Source organism: Rosa chinensis, chromosome 7 (assembly GCF_002994745.2).
Source record: "Rosa chinensis cultivar Old Blush chromosome 7, RchiOBHm-V2, whole genome shotgun sequence".
NCBI classification, from domain to species: Eukaryota; Viridiplantae; Streptophyta; class Magnoliopsida; order Rosales; family Rosaceae; genus Rosa; species Rosa chinensis.
The window spans coordinates 620,136-640,786 of NC_037094.1; the positions used below are offsets into that span (position 1 = coordinate 620,136).

Sequence of the window (20,651 nt, forward strand, 5' to 3'; positions counted from 1 at the left end):
AAGATATCGACAGTGTATTTAGAGATATTTATAACCTTGGCCGGGACGTAAGGGGACGTAAGATCAAACCTAGAACTAAAAAAGAAAAGAAGTAAACATTTGTTTACTTGAAAAGGGAAGAATATGAATAGAGGTGAAATTATATTGAAATTGCATAGATATAGGCTGGATAGCGCGTGAAAAAGACAGATCTGGACATCCGGTGTTGTATGGTCTTGGTCAATCTTCAGCAGAGCAAATCAGACCTTACCTTGTGGGCCCCTATATCCGCGTAAAATACGTACTTCACGCGAGTGATCACACGCCTCTCACAATATTAACGAAGTAGACAGCGCCACAATGACAGAAACGCGTTTTCAGCCGTCAGATTAGGTTCTGAAGATTTTATTTAACGAGGGGGGGGACTCCGCTTCTTCGAACCAAACTTCATATTTTGATCAAAATAATTTGTTAGTCCACATTTCTCCTCCAAAAACCAGAGCTGAGAACAAAATGGCCGAGCAGCTAACGGGGGAGCAGATCGCCGAGTTCAAGGAAGCCTTTTGCCTCTTTGACAAGGACGGCGATGGTATTTGAACTCTATGACCTTTTCTATATTTCACTCTGATCACACTCGTTTATCATTTTCATGCTTGTTTCTTGTTTCTCTTGCAAATTTGAGTTATATTCACTTCTTTTTTTTTTTACTTTATCGTCGTTATTGTTTTGGTAATGGATTTGTTGTTATTCCTACATTGATTTCTTTTCTCTGATTATTATTATTATTTCACTCTGTTTAATTTTGCGGTTTTGTGTGTTGCATATGAGATTTAGTTCTGTTTTGTTTTCCTGGCATAATAATAGGATCATGATAATCGATCCTTTAGGCTCATTCGGAACAAGCAGTTGATCTAGGTTAATACAAAAAAGTTGTGAAATCTGTATAATTAGATAGATTTGGTTTTCTGCAAGCTGCGAAAAGAATATGTGATCTCCACTTAATATTTGGATTTAATTTTGCATATGCATGAGTAACACGAAAGTGCACGCAAAATCATTCCTCTCTACATGACGATGAAACAAGTAGTTGAAAGTTTGCGAATCATGTTTGTGACCTACCCCTTTGCTTTTGAGAGCTTTGTTAAATTTTAGGCTGGAAAAGCCAGTGAGTTCTTCACAGCACTGAATATGCACGAGGGGAATGGTTTCTATGGAATGAATTTCTGACTGATCTGGAGATTTTGTTGTCATTAGCATGTTGTGCATTCTGTATTGTCTGATTAAGCTAATACTTCTAGTTTGTATGGTCCGAGTTTTGCACTAACATCTGTATTATGTTTGTTCACATTTAGGCTGCATCACCACCAAAGAATTGGGGACTGTGATGAGATCTCTGGGACAAAATCCCACTGAAGCTGAATTGCAAGACATGATCAATGAGGTTGATGCTGACCAGAATGGCACAATTGATTTTTCTGAATTCTTGAATTTGATGGCAAGGAAGATGAAGGTATATGAACCCACTTTTCCCCCTTGATTCTTAGCCTAGTGATGGATATTGCTTCCTTCATATCTATGTTGGGAACGTGATTGATTTCCTATGCGCTAGACTCATGCTTGGTTAGAACTTCACCCCAAGCATTTTTAATTTTAATTGTTGTGGTAACTAGTATGGTCTCATTGTCATGCTTTCACTGAATTTTATGTGCACGGGCATCCAATATGGGTTCTCATTGTGGCAGGGAGGAATTAGGGGTCTAGCCAGCTGTTAGTTCCTTAATCTTACAACTCATGGTCTATTATTGTACTTGTATATTTATAAGACATGACAATTTATAGATTACCAAGCAAGCATGTATACTTTCTATCTTAATTTTATTTTGACAACTGGCAACTAATGAATTCTAACGTCTGACTATAGATGGTAATGCTTTTCATCCTTAGAATATCATTTATTAATTTTCTCTTGAGCTCAATTTCCATATATCTAGGGATTATCTGAAAAAGTGGTCTCTTCGTTGTCTGCAGTTTGGATTCTATAATTGGAGCAGTTCTGAATATTTAGTGGCACTCATTAATTGCAAGTTTACTAATACTTTTAACTTCCACAGGATACTGATTCTGAGGAGGAACTAAGGGAAGCTTTCAAGGTGTTTGATAAGGATCAGAATGGCTATATTTCTGCTGCAGAGGTAAACCCCATAGCTAGTTATTTCTTTGGTGATCTTCCAAAATTGGGTATAACCAAAAAGTTGTATTGTAAACTGACCGCTAGCATATAATTTAATATCTGATGCAGCTTCGACATGTAATGGCAAACCTTGGAGAGAAACTGACCGATGAAGAAGTGGATGAGATGATTCGCGAAGCAGATGAAGATGGTGATGGCCAGGTGAACTATGACGAGTTTGTCAGGATGATGCTTAACAAATGAATGTATGTTTTGGATTCTGATCATGGTAGGGATTGGTTGTTGGAGAATCAGTTGTAGTATGTTGGCATTTGGACAAGATGGGATTTGCTTTTCTATTAGGTTGAAGTAACATGGCTTCACTGCAGAATTATGAAATGTTGTGATTGAAATTGATAGAATCAATGACAAAAGCAATGGCTTCATAGTTGCTTGTGATATAATGCGTTTGGGTTGTCCAAAACATCTTTTACATTCTATGAATGCCTTTCAATGAAGCCTAAAGGAGCTCCAAAGCAAAGCTATTTTACAGACCTAATTAAGTTTTTCTAACACAGATTTGTATAGCAAACGTACTTACCAAAATGGATAAACTGCTCGCCGAAATTATTAACCTCAGTGAATTACTGATACACAAAATGGAAGGGATAAATAAAGAATTATAGAAAGAGAAGTGCACGGTGCACCCAGACTAAATTGACTGTAATAAGCAAAAATTCTAACTTTACTGTAGCAGCCATAAGTCTGGGCCTAAACTGTCTGCACTCGATCCCGATATGTTCGGGATGAAGGATGAGGCCCACCGGGCCTGGGCCTCGCCTTTAATTTTTGAAATGGGAAGGAGAAATTTGTATTTTCCATATTTGTACCTGACTCTGAGAGCGGAGACCGGAGACCGGAGAGGGTAGTGAGCGGTGAAAATGGAGTCGAAGGGAAATGCCCCCCCCAAGATTAAGAATAAGATGAAGCGCAAAGAGGTACAATCAACCCCAATCTTGTTTGCTCAACTCTCTGAAACAATCCTAAATTCCTGATTGAATTTGCAACTAAATTCTCCATTTCTAGATACTTGAGAAGAAGAAGGCTAGGGATGAACTGATAAAGGTAGCTTGTGCGGAGAAAGACCATCTCTCTGCCTTTCATGCCTTTCGCCATTACCAAAGAAACGGTACCGCACTCTCTCACCTCATTTCTTTTGGAAGTCTTATCAGTTTGTATGACACACTCATGCGCACCGGTTTCGGATTGTTAGTGCAATCAAGTATGAACAATTTGGCAAAAGCATGTGTTTATATTGGAAAACCGATTAATGGGTTTATGAATTTTGTAGGCAAGTGATGCGTTTGTGCTCCTTAAACAACTTTTTGTTTGAAACTGAAGTAAAATGGTTGTGGTCATTTGGATGTTTAGGCTTGTCTGCATGTCTGGAATCAGGAAGGGGGGACAAGCTGTCATCTTCTCTTAAGCAGTACATTCAAAATCTCCTTAAGGTAATTCAAGCCCCACTAATAGTTGCTCCAAATTTTTCTCGTTTGCTTTCTTGGGTTCTTCTTCTTTTTGCGTCAATTTAACTTTTTTTTTTTTTTTAATGCACAGGCTAATATGGAGGGGCCATATGGAACCGAGTGGCCAGTGGAAGAGAAGGTGAAGCGTAGGGAGATGGTTGCATCAGAAGCACGTTATATATTTGTCTATGAGGCTTTGGATGCAAGTGCAAGTGAATTGTTGACAGTGTCTGAGCAGGAGAGGACTGAAGCTGGTTGTGTGGAGGGGAGGGGATCCATGCTCGGGTTTGTGCATTTTCGCTTTGTCATAGAGGAAGATTTGCCTGTTCTTTATGTGTATGAGTTACAACTTGAGCCTCGTGTGCAAGGGAAAGGTCTCGGGAAGTTCCTAATGCAACTAATTGAGCTAATTGCTCGCAAGGTGCTGAATTCCGTCTCTTCTCCCATTTTATGCTTTTATTTTATAGACATCTCAGTATTATGCAAAATGGAAAGGTAATGTCCGAGGACTTGATATGATTTTCTAACCTAATTCCTCGTGTTATGCAAAATGCATTTCTTGTCCACCCTCAATTTGATTGTATGAATATTCTTCTTCATTAGCACTATACATTGCATCTAGGTAAGGAAATTAATCTTGCACTTGCATCTTATGTAGAATCACATGGGTGCTGTTGTTCTAACTGTTCAAAAGGCAAACTTGGTAGCGATGAATTTCTATACAAGTAAGCTGAGGTAAACCCTCTTACTTTGAATCCACATCTAATCATATTGAAGGACTTCACATATATTAAAACAGTGGGAGAGTTTTCCTCCATGCTTGCTAGCAGGAAAAAAAAGGAGAAAACTATAAGGTCCAATGATTATCCCTAATGTATTATGCTGATTGGATTTCTTCTTCTATTAACAGATATATTATCTCAACTATATCACCATCCAAAGTTGATCCATGGGTATGTGGTTATTGCCAAATTAACTACAGTCTGTGTCATAAGACCTACATAATTTGTTTAGTACGTCTGAACTAGTTCATTATTGCTGCAGTTAGGAACTCAGAAAAGTTATGAAATTCTTTGCAAATCATTCAGTAATGATGCTAAAGCTATATTGGAGGTATGTTTCAAATTAGTGTTTCTGCAATGGTACAGTACTATTACATCAGTTGCTGCCTCATTACATGTTATCCTTGATATATGTACAAGCAAATCAGAATAGGCTCGATCATTCTTTCTTTCCTATCTTATAGTTCCAGAGTAGTGGAAACTTTATAGTTCCAGATGTGGGACTGATACTGTGGCAGTGGACAATATATTCAGAAGAGTTCCTTATAGGCTTTCTTTGTTTCCTTATTGATCTTGTTCTTTCAACTCTTATAGTTCCAGATGAGTAAAAACGATATAATTCCATATGTAGAATGAAGCTGCTGAAGATGATATATTTCCATAAGAGTCACTTCCAGTCATTGTTTCGTTGAGCTTCTCTACACAATTAGTTTGGCTTATCTTCTTCTTGTATATGTTGGCAGGGCCCAGGACATTGTGAGAAGAGACAGAAATGAGGACCCCAATACCATTAGCCAACGTATAAGTCAATCAGGTTGACCTTCTTGGTTCTTTTAGATTCAAAGTTGCATTATGTCAAACCAAGGATTTTTCTTTGAATTACATAAACTGTACCTATGCATCTATGTATGTGTGTATTTCTATCCACAGAGATACTACACAGTACACACATACAGACCTGAATAGGCAGCAACATGTAAATATATGCTGGTAGATATAAATAAGTCCTTGTGCATATATATAAATTGACAATTTGTGGTTCTTTAAGCTTTCAGATTGATCGGAAATTGGTGAAGCAGAGCTGAAGACGTGGGAATATGGTGTCATTATTTGTCCGTTTGCTTGTTTAATGAGGAAAATATTAGAAGCACATTGTATGTTTTAGAGTAATGAAAAAAAAGCGCATTCATGGCAAAGGATGGTTTGTTAAACATGATCAGTTTTCATTTATCATAGATTTAGTAGTAAACTATCTTTCTCGCAGTTTTTGTTTGTTTAACTTCTATAATTCTAGAAATTGTTATTTGATAAAATGCCTGAAAGAGTCCATTCCGAGGCCCTTTGGTTCTTGAAGCTCATTGGTTAAATGATACATAATTAGTAGACCACATATCCCCAAAATCAGAATTAAAACCAAATGGTTGAGCCACTAATAGAGAAGCAGATGATCACGATGCAAATTGCTCCACTTAAGCAATTCTCATTGACCCCAGAAAAATGAGGAAAAATACTCTTCTAAGAGATCCTGCAGAACTGCAGAAAAATTTCTTTAAAATACAGAGCAAGGCATATTGTCCGTTTTCAAGTTTCAACATAATATTCCGAATTTATTCAGCGGCGCATAAGCTTTGTCGTCAGCTTCACCGCCAAGCCTATAGAACTGATCCATAAAATTGGTCACTCACATTGAGGCCATCTATCCCAATTTTCCGTTGTTCATTGAACTTGTCAATTCTCTCAATGCACTACCTAGTAGTTTTCATATTCTATGATTCAACCAATCTATTATTTGCTTCGAAATAGCTTCTCGTTCTGGTTCAAAGAGGAGGTCATGCAATAACCCATCATACAATGTGATGGTTTTGTCAGTTGAGGAGGCTTCGTCGTACAGTTTCTGTGTGGCCCCAGGATCAGTAACAGTGTCAGCTGTGCCATGGAGAACCAGAAAGGGGACTTTCATCTTGCTAAGATTCTGCTGCAAGTAGGATGTGATTCGAAGAATTTCATAACCAGTCCTCACACGGATGGCTCCAGTGTACACTAAGGGGTCTGAATACTTGGCAGCCAGCGCTGCAGGGTCCCGAGAAACTGCAATGCCTGTCTTATTTGCCGCACTGAGTTGATATCTCGGCATCAAAAATGCAATGACTGGAGCAAGTATCTGTCAAGAAAAATGCAAGTCAAACATTGCATTTGAGAACTTATAACTCCTCACATATTTTTGAGAAAAAATAAAATTCAGATAGTAGATATGATTCTGACCACAAATATTGGGTGCGAAGGCTGAACCCCAACTGCAGGTGATGTAAGCACCACACCATCTATGCAGGCCTCAACTTTTGGGTCAAGCATTGCCTGTATCATTTTTGGAATAGTACACGTTATGATTAATTTCCCTGCTAATGAATCAGTGACCAAACACAAGACAAGTAAATCATGAATTCATGACTATTCACCACTGCCTATAATCAATACCTTAAGGATAATGGCTGCACCTGTGGAGTGTCCAAAACAAAAACAAGGTAAGCCAGGATTTTCGGCTACAACCTTTTCAATATATGATTTCTGCATGAAAGAGAGGCAAACACAGATAATTAATATAATTTCAGCCAAGTTCCTTTATCATTCGGTCAACAAAAATACTCTTCTGATTAAGATATTGTTAATCATCTTCAAAACATACCATATCAGCAACAGCAAAATCAAGAGAAGGAACATACGCATGAAGCCCATCACTCCCACCATGACCTAGATGAAAAAGAATAAATAATCATCAAAGTGAACAGTTATATAAGAAGAACAAAAACATTGAACTATAAATTGAAAAGGATAGAAGTTCATATCAAGGACGGTATAAAATTGATGATACGGTCAATACGGAGCACTAAGTCTTAATATTCTGACAATGGTAGTTCAGAGAAATGACATGTACAATCGTGTGCAGACTAGATGCCTGTGTTGGCATGCACTTAAAATGCAGGTTCACCATTAAACTTAGTGCAACACTGTTTGAAATTCACTTCATTGAGGCATCAGACTTTCTTCTTCATTTGAATGTTAAAACATGCATAGCTGGACACAAGCATACATATAATAAGCTTACTTATACATAGGAGCTTCACAGGTTTTCGCACCAATGGGCATCCAAATTACTCAGTCCTGCAACATACAAATATATATGCCATGTTGAAGAGACTGATCTCTAGTCTATGAAACAATATTCAAGAAAAAAGAAGATTTTCTCTAATGCAACGATGATGCTAAAAAAAAAAATTAAGATAAAATTTTTCATAAAATATGGAGATTCTTTTCTTCATAGAAAAAGATAGAAGTAAACACAGGGACAGATCTTGGAAATATAGAACTCTTTGATGGACTAAGGGAAGGTAGAGACATGGAATGAAGACTAAGTGAGAAAATTTGAAAATCTTGATTTCAATATAGTTTCCATGGGGAAAAGTTTCAATTTGTCTCCCTCTAAGCTAAAGATGCCAACTTTACACCGGAAAATGGAAAAATTATCGACTTAACACTACTGTTCTATATGGAATTCAAAATTCTTGTGTAAAGGAGTGATCATTGGGGATAATGTACAGGCATTTGCCACAAACACTACAAACATGCTCATGCAGGCACATATACAATTACAAGCAACAATAGGTTGTTGATAGAAGAGTCATTAGTACCTTAACTAGTTATCCACTTCCTAAAAACTTGGATATAAACCTCAAATTGCATCTTCCAGATGATTCCCACGACCAGAAACAGTTGTTATAGAGGCTTAATTCTTATAACCAGATAGACATACTTTCATACCCTTATCTAAACAAGGATATAGAAACCAATTGTCCCCAACTTTTTAAGGAAAGGAAACCAGCAAATGCATACAAATTGAAGACCAAGTTCTCTATGCACACTCACTTGTAGCTAACATTTTGGCGCCAAGATTTATATCACAACAGACAGTATAATATAATTATGAGCATACATTAATAACTTTAGTTCTCCACACTTTGGTCCAACAAAAGCATTGTGAAGTATATTTACTTCAAACAAAGAACTGCATCAGAAAGAGTTAAACATGACATACAACTGGTGAAATTGTCGTTAAATCTCACAGACTCAAGGTAGCATCACAAAAAAAAAAAAAAAAAAAAAAAAAAAACAGAAAGACAATGAGTGTACCTACAACTTACCAATCCAATCCATTCCGTAAACCTTGAAACCATTAGCATTCAGCTGCTTTGCAAAACCACTGTATCTGCCACTGTGATATGAAAAAAATATCTTAATAGAAATATCAAGACATACGACTCCTCTAGAAATCACATTTCAGTGTGTATTATGTACAAATAACAAACCTGTGTTCATTCAGGCCATGCATAAGAATGACAACACCCCTGCACATTGCAAATGATAACTTAGTAACTTAGTACTATAGCAAGATGAGAAAAAGAAATGTCATATACACGTCAAGATAGAATTCAAAGGAACTATGAACAGAAAGGAAAAACAATGTTATGGTATACATTTGGACTTGATGACCTGGAACATTCACACAGAACCACAAGTAGCGTATTTTATATCTGTGATGTAGCTAAAGGTAGTCTCAAATAAACAAAGTTTCTCAAACTCCACAAAATATAGATTCTCATTCAGCACTTCACTGTATCAATAATGAACATGAAAATCTGCAGAGAAAATTAAAGAAGAACATAGATTCAACCCATCATTTGTCAGGTAAAGCAATGGGCTTCAGTTGTGGTCCATAATAGTAGTTAAACTCCATAGCTGATTGGATACATTACAATGTCAAATAGAGGAAGCCAAGAACAGTAAGCAGAGCCAGTCAAACCAATCAAGGAATAATAGAAAGTCCCAATGGCATTGCAATTATATATCATGCACTTATCCTTCTCTTTTCCCTCATCAAAGGGATAAGTAGTCAAAAACAGCCAGCAAACTTCTCCCCATGAAAGGGAGAAGTAGTCAAAAACAGCCAGCAAAAAACTGGTGACTTTACTTGGGTATCACAATCCCAGGGGCACTCGGAATTACAGGACCAATAGCTGCAGAACAGTTTATTCCTTTCAGATATGGTCATAGTTTCCAAAGTCAGGACCAGGTTCATGAAATAAGGTATATGTTAGAGAGGTTCTCTCTCTCTCTCTCTCTCTCTCTATATATATATATATATATATATAGCTCAAATTGAGTTGGAAATCCAGTCAACACATTAACAGCATGTTAAGGCGATATAATCAAGAAGATAAAACCAAATTCGATGAGGATTAACACAGATGTCCTAGTCAAGTCCTAACAATGAAATTGCCACTCCCCTAAATCGAATAAAAAATTCAACCACATTCATTCATTAAACAGAAAAAGATAAAAACAAAAATTCAATCTCAGTAAAAAAAGAAAAGAAGATGAAATGGGAATTTGACCTGATGTTAACCGAAACGGGAGTCCAGGTTTGGGTGAAAAGAGTTTCCCCTCGGGTGGTGGCGAAAATCGAAAATTGCCTGACCGAATTCTGATCATCGTCCTGTCTGACTCTCAGCTTCGCCAACGCTCTCCTGGCCGCCACGTCATGATCGAGGGGGGGCGGCGAGCTGTTGCTGCTGCTCTTCCAGTGCACGATGGTAGCCGGCACGCGCACCACCGGCCCCCTCTGCTTATTCTCGTCCTCGGACAGTTTCTCCGACGAGGACAACGGCTTGCGGCCGCGGAAAGGCAGCAGGAGGAGCAGGAAGAAGGCGTTGATCAGCATCATCAGACTCCGCATTGCTCGGAGCGAGAACAAGGCGCTTATGCGGCCGCTGGCGCCGGAAGTCAAAAGCAGAGACGGCGGGGACGCCGTCGCCATAATGGAAACTTCCACGTGCCTCGTTCGGAAGCCTCCTCCGGTTGTCCTCCTCCTCCTCCTAGCTCGCAGCAATGCCGATGCCGGTGCCGGAGTCGGTGAATAGAATGCGAATTCCGCTCCTGCTGCTCTGAACCCTAATTTAGGTCTATTGCTGTTCTTAGCAGGGATTCCAGGCTCTAATAATATCCTCTCCGTCCCTGCTGTTCTCACACAGGCACAGCTCATAAAAAAATTGTGGGTCTTTACTCAATTCTCGCTCACAAAATCAACCCTTTTTCCAAATTTAGGCCCTTCTCCCAATCACTCTTTTCGCTCTCTCTCTCTCTCTCTCTCTCTCTGTTTGTGCGTGCAAAAATGAATTGCTGGATTATTCTTAAATGACCGAAACGGCGCACGGAATTTAATTTTAATTAATTAATTAATAAGAAATTAATTAGATTTCCGTTTATATATTTATGCGATAATTTGGATTAAACATGGAAGGGAAAGGAGTTTGATTCTTCTCTGGCTCCTTCTATATCTATCTGGACGGGATTTGTGTTAATCCAAATCCAATTTTTACTTGCTAACCAAGGAAGAAACAAAGCACGGCACTTATGGCGCAAAATGAGCCGTTGCCGCCCGCTCCCCTTTCTAATCTATTCTACATTTGCGACGCGTGTCATCTATGCGGCGACATGGCCTTTGAAAAGGTCGAATCGGAACGAGAGGAGGAAATTTCACGAGGGTAAGGTACGTGCTACGTGGCGGACGATGAAGACGGGTCGCTCAGTTGAGTCTTTTAGGTGTTGACACGTACAGGTTTAGTTGGGCTTTGTTTTGACTTGTGTGGTCAATGGGGCCGAGAAGTTTGGTTTGGGCTTGTTTTGACTCCCGTCAAATGTTCGGGATGTTTGTTTGTCTTCTTGTACCGCATTAAGATTGACACCAAACTATAAATCCTGGAGAACCTAAATAATTGCTTCAATGTCAACTAATAGGAACTAGGCAGGCTCATGTTTTCTAGAGCACCCGACATGAAAGCCCAAAGAAAACAGTAGGTTCCGCAAGGCCCAAGCCTTGATCTATGAAAAACTCAAAACTTTGTGACTAGGGTTTGGTGATGACCCTATGGGAAGGTCAAATTAATACCCTAAAAGCTAGGTGTAACGGGTTGTTCCTATGAAGAGAATTGGAAAGGTTTACGTATTGGTTGGAAGAAGCAGAAAAGTAAATGGATTTGGAATTGGATTTTTTGAAGATGCAATGCATTTGAAATGAACTTTAGGGTGGTTTTAACATTCATTTTAAGCACTCTTAACTTAATCAGTCCTCAGCAATGAAAAAGATAGGGGGTCCAGCGCTAGGGTTACAGTTTCTTGCTGCTTCTGTTGCCCCTTAAGATATAGTGGTTATTCGATCATAGATGAAGGCGGCCGTTCGGGATCAATTTAAGCAATATGTAGAACAGATAAATTGAAATTTCTGTTTTTCAACCTAAACTGTGTATAGATCAATGGATGAAATGCACGCTTTTAAACGATACACTGTGCTGGTCACAATATAGCAACACCATCTGTAGTTATCAGACAGAAAGTAGAATCAATTGTACTAAAAAGTAATCATTATTAATAATTAATTAGCCCCCAAATTTAAGATTTTGTTAAGGACGGAGGTGCATGCATGATTAACCTATCTGCATGAGATATATACTACAATCAATTCAATAATATTCCATTCTAAATTAACAGCTAGATACCAAGTGCTTTATAGCTTTTTTAGGGGGACAAAGTAATCAGGCTTCAAATCACAAATAATGAACGTACTATGCAATTGCAAAGTCCTGATTTCACACACTATTCAATTAGAATCAAATATCTCCCATTCAAAAGGCCATCAATCATTATGGGAAAAAAAAGGTTCTTTGCATTGAAAATCATATACATGCAATTGAGAAAGAGAGCGAGCAAAAGATAGAATATAAGCCACCATATAATGCACCACCAAAACTGATCGATTCCATCTCTCTTTTCTTTCTACTTTTAACTTTTGATTCATTCATTCATGACTTGTACGCAATGGCAAAACATCACAGATCATTATCAACAGCAACTTTTGTTCCCAAAATTAATCGAAAAGTATATACAGATCGAGATCGAGAGACATGCATGCAAAGCGCGCAACTATTAGAAGAAGATTGATCGATGGCTAAGCTTTCTCCTTCCTCAAAAATTCCCCCTAAAATTCTTATATATATGTCATGTGCTTCTTCTTCCTTCTTTTTTTTTCCCCTTTTTTTTTTCTTCTTTCATGAGAATAAATTAATGCATGGCAGTCAGCTGACCATTCCCTCTAGCTAGCTAATTAACTTAAAATGTAAAATTAGTCAAGTACTTCTTTGCTGTGCCAGTCCGGTCGCCCTAAGCTGAACTCCAAGCTTGGATTTTTGATGAGGTCCCCATTTGAGAGATCTACAAAGCTACTTCGTGATTGGGCAAAATCACTTCCCTGCAGCATGTGTTTGATGCAAATCATTAATTAACTCCGATAAATAAACTATATGTACGTCCAGCCTGATCTAAATTTAAGGGGAGTAATTAACACCTAAAATTTCAGGTCACTACCTCGTGATGATGAAATAGGTTTCCAGAAGGACTTCTATGTTGAGAGTGGCCATTTAGATCTCTTGAACTTGCTTGCACCCATGCTCCTCTACTGCAACCACGCATTTCATATATCAATAACCAGAAATTCTTCAATTGCATGTTCTGGTTTTAGCTACCTCATTAAATTCTTAATCAACTTCTACTCAAACTCACGCTTGAAGCATATCACAAATGAAGATCATACCTACAATAAAAGAATTGGAAGAAAGGATGCAACGAGTTGTCAGTAATGTAAACACCAGGATATAAGAATGAACAAAGCTTTTCAATTTGAGCAGTTTTTAATTAGAGATAATCATATAATTGTAGATTACTATTAGCAGATGCAATTGAGTGCAATGAGGAGTTAACGATTGCTATCTGGTCATGAATTTTCAGGAGCTTCTCTTTAATTTCTTAGTGTACGTATGATGCTAATGCATTGGTAACTTTTTGTACCCATGCTATTAGTACTACTGTCTTATTGGTCAACGTACTTAATTTCTTCCATGTACTGCTGTCTTATTGATCTACGTACTTAATTTCTTCCACGTGTTCATATATATCAAATTAGTTAAAAAATTAAGGCACTCCATGCATGCGTTTGTTTAATAGCACAAGTAAATTAACAATGGGCATTGAACTATATATAGGCAAATTAAGCTAATCTTGCTGAAGATATTATATTCATTAACATCTAAATCATCGATCCTTATACTCTTTTTTTATTATTATTAAACATGATCTTAGCTATCAGTCGTTATGACTGGCGAAATAATGCAATGATAGTTTGTATTTCTTACTTTCTTAGCCTTGAAATTCTAATTTAATTAACCAACCAAGTTTTGGAACTTAAACCCTAGGATCAGACACAATATATAAGTAAATGGCAGTTAATTAAGTCAATGGAGTTCAATAATGATTGTGGCCGGCCAAACATATGCCTACTATGTGCAAGTGTAAAGCTTAATTAATCAACATGCGATATTATATGGATCAAGAAGCACACACAAAGACGTATTCTGTAAGTACATTTTGATTTCAAAAACAATGGTCTAGATGAACAGCTAGTGCACAATGATTCTTTCATGCTGAGGTTTCAATTTTTAAAATTATTATTCTAAAAGGTGGTCTTGGTGCAACTGTGCAAGTTTAGTGATGCAAGAATTAAGGAGGACGGGCACGGAAAAAAGAAAGTAAATTGATGGAAAGCAAAAGCTGTAGAAAGAAGCACTTTCTAGTTTCAGAAAAGGGAAGACGTGTATTCTGATTTCCAAAGCTAAACCACCCATGCATTTGTATTTGCTTTTATATATAGCAGAACAAGGATGAATAAAACTCGAAAAGTAGGACCAACCAATGGTGAAAAATTTATGAAAACAACAGTATTACAGTAACAATCACTGGGAGGAAATTATAACTGACTTTCGTACTACTTAATCAATTATTATACCTGGAAGAGTTACCCCACAGATTGCTGGAAGGGTGTTCCGTATCTTGCTCTAAATTTAAACTTGCATTTGAGCCTCCTCTTTGGTTTAGTAAACCATTTGCTGAATTCTGATGATGCGTTGTCGTTGTTGTGGACATAAGATCTTCATCACCAGACCCATCTGGTGTTCATATACAGTAACCCGATTAATATCATTCATGATGTGCATATATAATTTACCTAACATGCGGCAAGTTTAATTGCCATGTGCTCTCTGAAGTCTGAAGTATATGCACATTTACATTTTACTACTGTTGAACTTGTACATCCAGATTCCAGAACAAGAGGCGCATGCAATATAAACTGTACGCAAGTGTGTATAAATACCAACAATGTACAAATGTACGATCTCCATATATATTAGGGTATATAGGCCCTAGCTGGATAGATAGATAGACAGTACATGCATGCACATTGAATGAGTAGTAGGATTTTCAATATTCAAATTAATGATGGAAATAAGTAACAAGTTATGAGTCAAATTAAGTGAAGCAAGTAGGGATTAAGTTAGCAATACGAATTACCTGAGGAAGCTACAGGTTTGTCAGTGTTCTTCACAGTTCTATACATCTGCAAAAGCAAAGAAGAAGGTAATTAATAAAAGAGATGAAATTAATGACAATAATATATAGTTCTTGATTAATAAACAAAATCTCAGTCAAAAAGCTCGGGGAAGAACCAAAGAAAAAAGAAAATTGGAAATGAGAGGAACTGAGAAAGATGCTTTGCTTGTGCGTGGATTTTATTGATTAGTTTAATAAGCACGAGGTAGATATTTGGTAAAGGGGGTGAGTAAATGACTTTGTATTATTGAGAAATGATGGCTCCTTTCTTTCAGACTTTATCACTCTCTCGAAAAGTAGAGCTTGTCCTGTTTCACAACAAGGCCAAGAAAGAACGGAGGACTCAAAGCGAGCTCTCAGGCTAGTACCACTACTGTTCATTCGTCCTAAACCATTTATTCATGAATCAGATTCAACAGTACAAATTCAAACTGCACAGCCCAGCCTTGGTTACTGTGCCACTTAGACAGCCAAAGTCTTCACCACACACACACACACCCACCCACACACCTCTCTGCACTGCACTGTACTGTACTACTCCTCAATCAGAGAGAGAGAGAGAAAGAGGTCTCTAGGTTTTTTGTTTTTATCTCTGGTCAAATTCAATTCAGAGCTCAATAGCTTGGCTAGGTTGAATCTGATCCCTATTTTCATTCACTTTTCTAACTTCATTAAGAGAGAGATAGAGAGAGAAAGCTGGTTATACCTGCAAATGGCTCTTAACATGAGCAAGTGTGAGATCTTTGACATCCATGAGCTCCAACACTGACTTTGGAGTCGCCCCTAAATAATATAAGATAAGACGAAAAGTTTCAGAGAAATTTCAATACATAACAAAAACTTGGTTGCACAATATAAGAAGAAAATTAATTAATAATTAATGAGAAAGAGATGGACTGACTTTCATGGCCGCCAAGGAGCTCGACGGCGTGAACAAAACGCGCGTGGAGGGAGCTGGTCCATCGCATTCTGGGTGCCCTCATGTTCCTCTTACTCTGATACGACTTGGGCGTAAATCTAGATCTCATGATGAACCCGTTAGTATTAGAGAAATCACCATGATGATGATGATGATGATGACCTCCAATCCCAATCCCAACCCCAACTCCACATTGGTGTTGATGCTGCAGCAGCTGCTGTTGTTGATGGTGATGATGATTCAGATACTGTAAGTGTTGTTGAGGCACTCTTAGACTGTCCATAGTTATCCCGTTAAACCTGGACTCAAACCCTCCTCCTACTCCTGCTCCCATAGCAGCACCACCACCGGGTCTGAAGGGTGCAGCAGGAGATAGATACGGCGGCGGCGTTTGGTAGAAGCAAAGCTTGGAATTAGCAGCTGCTGAAATATCCCTAGACGGATCCAAATTAGGTGGAGAAAACGGAAAGGAGCAATTAGCTGCTGCGGGAGTGGTGTTATAAACTGGAATTCCTTTGATGGGTTTGATTCCTAGCTCGGCCACATCAAGCATGGAAAGGCCGTGACTTATGTTGTTGTGCTTTTCGGCCGCTGCTTGCTGCTGATCTCTTGCGAAATAGCTCGATTTCATCATCTTCCATGAGTTGCTGTCACTCTCGGCCTCCGAAGCACTAGTGGGATTTGCAAGGGAAAGCTCAGTGTCTGCGGCGAGTGGAGTAGTAGCGCCATCGTCACTGTGAGATTTGACTAGACCGCCGTCGTGCACGTCGGTGTTGTCTCTGCACCGCCATATGTTGAAGGCCGCAGAGTCTGCAGGTTCGTTTGGAGCACTGTTTGGAGGACTTATATGAAGTGAAAGATCAGGAATCGGATTCAAAGACTCCAAAATCCCTTTATGAGGCATTTTATATATTCCTCACCGAATCAAGAAGCAACAGCTTCCTTCCTTCTGGCTAAAAATGAAAGTGTTGTCTCTGATCTCTCTCTCTCTCTCTCTCTCTCACAAGCTAAAGCTAAAGCTAAGCAGTTTTAGGTTCTGAAAACAAAGTGAAAACCCACTTCATCCATCTCCTTCTGACAGATTTCAGAGGCTAACCAATACTAATAGTAATATAGATGTGGATTATGAGGTGGGTTTCAGCTACCTTGCTTCAAAAATACACACACTCACAAGCATCTATGTATGAATATATATATAAAATAAATAAAATTACAGAATATTATCAATGGATCAGAGCTAGCTGCAGATGCGCAGTAGTACTAATCCCAGTGATTTTGCTGCTAACTAGTATGGATGAAAACGAGACCAGACCTTTAGTTTGCCTTAAAAAGAAAATTTAAAAAAAAAAAAAAAAGGAGGTGAGGAAGAAAGTGAGTGTGCTGTAAAGAAGGGAATTAAGGCTATCTGGCTAGCTAAATGGGAAAAGGAGAAGACTTTTCTCTTCCTCAAGAAACAGACATCCTCATCAGGAGAGAGAAAGCTGGGGGTGGGGGGGGGGGGGATGCAGTAGTAGTACTATTACTACTACTATATTTTGCGACTTAAAATAAAATTTAAACAAAAAAAGAAGGAAAGGATTGGAAGAAGGAAGGAAGGAATATATAAGAGATATGGGTCTGAGTTTCTAATGCCTCGAGAGTATATATAGGAAAATGACACTCCAACAAAGCCTGTCTCCCTTTCTCTTTCTCTAGTAGTAGTCAATGGCCAGGACTCTATTTATAAATGTACACGCAAAACTGGAAAAATAAAACAAGCTAGCTTTTGAAATATTCAGCTTCTTCCTACCTAGCCTTCAATTAAATTCCCCGGAGACGACGGGTTAAAAAGTAGATGAGAGAGAGAGAGAGAGAGAGAGAGAGAGAGAGAGAGAGAGAGAGGGACAAATCTAGAATTCTTTTTCCCCCACCCTCCTCGCTCCCTCGCTACCTCAAATTTTTACTGGTCTCTTCACATTTCTGTATGTATATGAATAAAGCTAGCAATGGATGGATCACTGAATAGTTACATAAACCCGATGTTGAATGGAGCTATAATGCTGACACAGATACATTGACCCACAGTCTTGTATTTACTATGCCATCTAGGTGACTGTGAGCTATATATGTGTTTATATATACACAACTTTTTAGTGTACTTGACTCCTTTATATGTAGCTGGTTCTTCATATGCCTTATATATATATAAATTCGCTGGCCGGCTTTTTACCACTGTATGGAGCTTTGCACATATGCAATGGTAAATGTCTCCATTGTCAACTTCAAGTACAATGTATACATATAGATATATAGATCTGCATTTTATGTTTCGAGTCCGTGCATGATCAAACCAAACACTATCTAATTCTGCCTTTAGTCTTCATCAAATTTTGAAGATCTGGCTAATTGATTGTAATACTGTTGGGGAAGAAATACAAGTCTCCCAAACTGGCCTTGTAAATTTGAGCAATTGAAACTGATATCTCTTGCCGAACTTTACAGTTTTTAACATACAAGAAAGTGCAGCAAATAATCATATAAGAACCCTAAGAATCTTTGAATCACAAGTCACATGAGAGCAAACGATCATTAACCATTCCTATTATTGTTTTGTGTGTGTGTGTGTAGAAACAGAAACCCTATGAATTGTTTCTCCTTTTATGGATGAAAATTTTGTGTCCAACCAAAAGAAAGCTACAGAACAGAATAAAACAAGCAAAAGAGCTGCAGACAGTAACACAACGTACAAAAATCCCATGGGTATAAATATATCCCCATCCTATATTCCTATATATTATTGTAGCTGTCCATACATATTCTCATAAAATTCTTTCAAACAAATTACTTAAGACTGCCTAGTATCTATTAGTTTAGTGGTATTAGTTTTTCATTTATTAGCATGAGAAATTATGAATTTCACTCATGACTTAGTTGTCATCTATTCTTAGTTGTTAACTAAACATTAATTAAGTTTTAAGTTTTATTCGGCTATGCCGAAGGCACGCGTCGGTGAACACTTTCCCATCAAAGAAATCAAAACCACAATCCATAAAAGTATGCATCTTATAATGCAGGTGATTGTATTATTCCATATTATGTAAAACATATTAAGACGTACAATATATCTTGTCCAATTGATGGATGAATGAATTGGGTGGGTGTAATAGTCAAGAAATATTGATTAATTAGGTGGACCCATTGACCTAAAATATTTGTGAGGCCACTCTAAAGTGTTGTTTGTTTGCTTTCATATGGTTGTCATCGTAAACTCTCTATTTCTTCCACATACATACATACCTTTGTTGATAGAGAGAAAGAGCTAGAGTTTCTTATTATTCCTTTTCATCATCCCAAATATTCCCTTCTAATCCTCCAACAACTTTGTCTACCATATTATTATGTCCACCCACATGACCCTAGCTCATTGACTAGTGCATCAATCTTCTTGATTATTTTCTAAAACCTAGGCCAAATCAACTTAATTAACTAAATCCTTCCTCCCAATTTGAATTTAGTTATTACCTGCAGCTGCAGGGAAATTATGCATTGATGGACTAGCTCGACTGGTGCTACATTTTTCTAATTGTGCCCTCTTTAATGCCTTCTTCACCACTCTCCACATGCATATATGTGTTAGATATAAACATGTCCTCGACTTCTACACTTACTTTTCGGGTGACAAGTGACAACGAGCCATAGAGCGAGTTACAAGGCCCTATATATGCCCATCATCTCTTAATCAAATTCTACTACTAAACTAATTAGTTTTTCAGCTCTGGCAAAGTATATTACATTGAAAAGGTAAATGCATTTATTGCTCGACAGTTTTTAACTACATCTCACTTATTTCTATATGCAAGAATTTAAAATCCGAGCAATTGAAGATCGAAAACTAGATAACGATGGCATGGAAGGACCAACTTTTTCATATTGATCAAAGGGATAAAGGGATTGAGCTGTCCTGAACTTACTAGTGAGTTATCATGGTTCTCCTCTAATCATTAGAATGTCTAGCTAATTTGTAAAACGATAAATCCACTGTTTTGCTAATCTATATGTTAAACCTATTGAGAATATATAAATATATCCCACATGTGAAAAATGGGACTTTGCCTATGGGTTTATAAGGGTTTGGGCAACTCTATCTATCGCCAATTGGCTTCGGATGTGAAAGATCATGGTATCAGAGTGGGTTATCCCACGTGTGCATGTCTCACGGCCACACAGGCTCCACGTCACCCAAAATTGTCCATGTGTATGGCTTGAAAATTCGTCACACGTGCGGGGGCGTGTTGAGAATATATACATCCCACATGAGAAAAATTGGACCTTGCCTATGGGTGTGTATGGCTTGAAAATTCATCACACGTGATGAGAAAAATGGGACCTTGCCTATGGATTTATAAGGCTTTGGGCAACTACATCCATCACCAAGTGGTTTTGAATGTGAACCCTAAATTAGTTTATCACCTGCTTCAATCTACCAAATAAAAAGATATTCTTGAATAGCTCCAAAACTACATTAAAGTTATAAAAAAAAGAAAGAAAAAAAGTGGTTTTAGGGTTTAGTACCTTCACCGGGCATGTACAACTAAGTTGGGTGTTTTAATTATCTGTTTTTTTTTTTTTTGGTAAGAATTAGGTGATGATCCTAGGGCTTAAAGTGTCTATATATATGTACCTAGGCATACATATTACATTATATATGTTTTGCACGCAAACAAACAAACTATAAACAATGAGTTTGT

At 37.9% G+C, this 20,651-nt stretch overlaps 4 protein-coding genes across 9 annotated transcripts; 2 read left to right on the forward strand and 2 right to left on the reverse strand.

Moving 5' to 3' along the window:
• Positions 1–410: 410 nt before the first annotated feature.
• On the forward strand, positions 411–2,610 carry LOC112176221 (calmodulin). The gene is made up of 4 exons (XM_024314046.2): positions 411–568; positions 1,332–1,489; positions 2,091–2,171; positions 2,279–2,610. The coding sequence occupies exons 1-4, from the start codon at positions 493–495 to the stop codon at positions 2,411–2,413; spliced, it is 450 nt and encodes a 149-aa protein (XP_024169814.1). The 5' UTR covers positions 411–492; the 3' UTR covers positions 2,414–2,610.
• A 202-nt stretch (positions 2,611–2,812) lies between these two features.
• Positions 2,813–5,720, forward strand: LOC112176219 (N-alpha-acetyltransferase 40). Of its 3 annotated transcripts, none has more exons than XM_024314043.2 (9): positions 2,813–3,147; positions 3,236–3,338; positions 3,581–3,660; positions 3,767–4,096; positions 4,334–4,410; positions 4,586–4,628; positions 4,720–4,788; positions 5,201–5,271; positions 5,506–5,720. In XM_024314043.2, the coding sequence occupies exons 1-8, from the start codon at positions 3,091–3,093 to the stop codon at positions 5,231–5,233; spliced, it is 792 nt and encodes a 263-aa protein (XP_024169811.1). In that variant the 5' UTR covers positions 2,813–3,090; the 3' UTR covers positions 5,234–5,271; positions 5,506–5,720. The 3 variants fall into 3 exon arrangements, with proteins under 3 accessions (XP_024169811.1, XP_024169810.1, XP_040365985.1); XM_024314042.2 differs by having other exon boundaries at positions 5,513–5,709; XM_040510051.1 differs by lacking the exon at positions 2,813–3,147 and having other exon boundaries at positions 3,230–3,338; positions 3,501–3,660; positions 5,513–5,709.
• Positions 5,721–5,940: 220 nt separating this feature from the next.
• On the reverse strand, positions 5,941–10,707 carry LOC112176218 (monoacylglycerol lipase). Its single transcript, XM_024314039.2, has 7 exons — positions 9,905–10,707; positions 8,819–8,857; positions 8,654–8,724; positions 7,141–7,205; positions 6,933–7,022; positions 6,720–6,812; positions 5,941–6,618 (listed from the first exon to the last, which is right to left on the reverse strand). Exons 1-7 carry the CDS (start codon positions 10,549–10,551, stop codon positions 6,217–6,219), a joined length of 1,407 nt encoding a protein of 468 aa, XP_024169807.1. The 5' UTR covers positions 10,552–10,707; the 3' UTR covers positions 5,941–6,216.
• Positions 10,708–12,212: 1,505 nt separating this feature from the next.
• LOC112176217 (transcription repressor KAN1) lies at positions 12,213–17,706 on the reverse strand. Of its 4 annotated transcripts, XR_005802697.1 has the most exons (7): positions 15,907–17,706; positions 15,712–15,788; positions 14,967–15,012; positions 14,404–14,563; positions 13,088–13,155; positions 12,930–13,020; positions 12,797–12,813 (listed from the first exon to the last, which is right to left on the reverse strand). XR_005802697.1 is itself a non-coding variant. In XM_024314038.2 (6 exons), the coding sequence occupies exons 1-6, from the start codon at positions 16,826–16,828 to the stop codon at positions 12,688–12,690; spliced, it is 1,422 nt and encodes a 473-aa protein (XP_024169806.1). In that variant the 5' UTR covers positions 16,829–17,703; the 3' UTR covers positions 12,213–12,687. The 4 variants fall into 4 exon arrangements, 2 of the variants coding, with proteins under 2 accessions (XP_024169806.1, XP_040365912.1); XM_024314038.2 differs by lacking the exon at positions 13,088–13,155 and having other exon boundaries at positions 12,213–12,813; positions 15,907–17,703; XR_002926860.2 differs by having other exon boundaries at positions 12,756–12,813; positions 12,930–13,155; positions 15,907–17,705.
• Positions 17,707–20,651: the final 2,945 nt, after the last annotated feature.

Excerpts from the sequence above, each read along its gene's own strand:
- LOC112176221 (XM_024314046.2), top strand. The coding sequence starts at position 493 with ATGGCCGAGCAGCTAACGGGGGAGCAGATCGCCGAGTTCAAGGAAGCC. Across the intron at positions 569-1,331 it reads CTTTGACAAGGACGGCGATG|GCTGCATCACCACCAAAGAA; the intron begins GTATTTGAACTC and ends GTTCACATTTAG. Across the intron at positions 2,172-2,278 it reads GCTATATTTCTGCTGCAGAG|CTTCGACATGTAATGGCAAA; the intron begins GTAAACCCCATA and ends TATCTGATGCAG.
- LOC112176219 (XM_024314043.2), top strand. The coding sequence starts at position 3,091 with ATGGAGTCGAAGGGAAATGCCCCCCCCAAGATTAAGAATAAGATGAAG. Across the intron at positions 3,339-3,580 it reads TCGCCATTACCAAAGAAACG|GCTTGTCTGCATGTCTGGAA; the intron begins GTACCGCACTCT and ends TTGGATGTTTAG. Across the intron at positions 4,097-4,333 it reads TTGAGCTAATTGCTCGCAAG|AATCACATGGGTGCTGTTGT; the intron begins GTGCTGAATTCC and ends CATCTTATGTAG.
- LOC112176218 (XM_024314039.2), bottom strand. The coding sequence starts at position 10,551 with ATGAGCTGTGCCTGTGTGAGAACAGCAGGGACGGAGAGGATATTATTA. Across the intron at positions 8,725-8,818 it reads CATGGCCTGAATGAACACAG|TGGCAGATACAGTGGTTTTG; the intron begins GTTTGTTATTTG and ends TTCATATCACAG. Across the intron at positions 6,619-6,719 it reads CTTCGCACCCAATATTTGTG|ATACTTGCTCCAGTCATTGC; the intron begins GTCAGAATCATA and ends TTTTCTTGACAG.
- LOC112176217 (XM_024314038.2), bottom strand. The coding sequence starts at position 16,828 with ATGCCTCATAAAGGGATTTTGGAGTCTTTGAATCCGATTCCTGATCTT. Across the intron at positions 15,013-15,711 it reads ATGTTAAGAGCCATTTGCAG|ATGTATAGAACTGTGAAGAA; the intron begins GTATAACCAGCT and ends TTGCTTTTGCAG. Across the intron at positions 14,564-14,966 it reads CAAACCTGTAGCTTCCTCAG|ATGGGTCTGGTGATGAAGAT; the intron begins GTAATTCGTATT and ends TATGAACACCAG.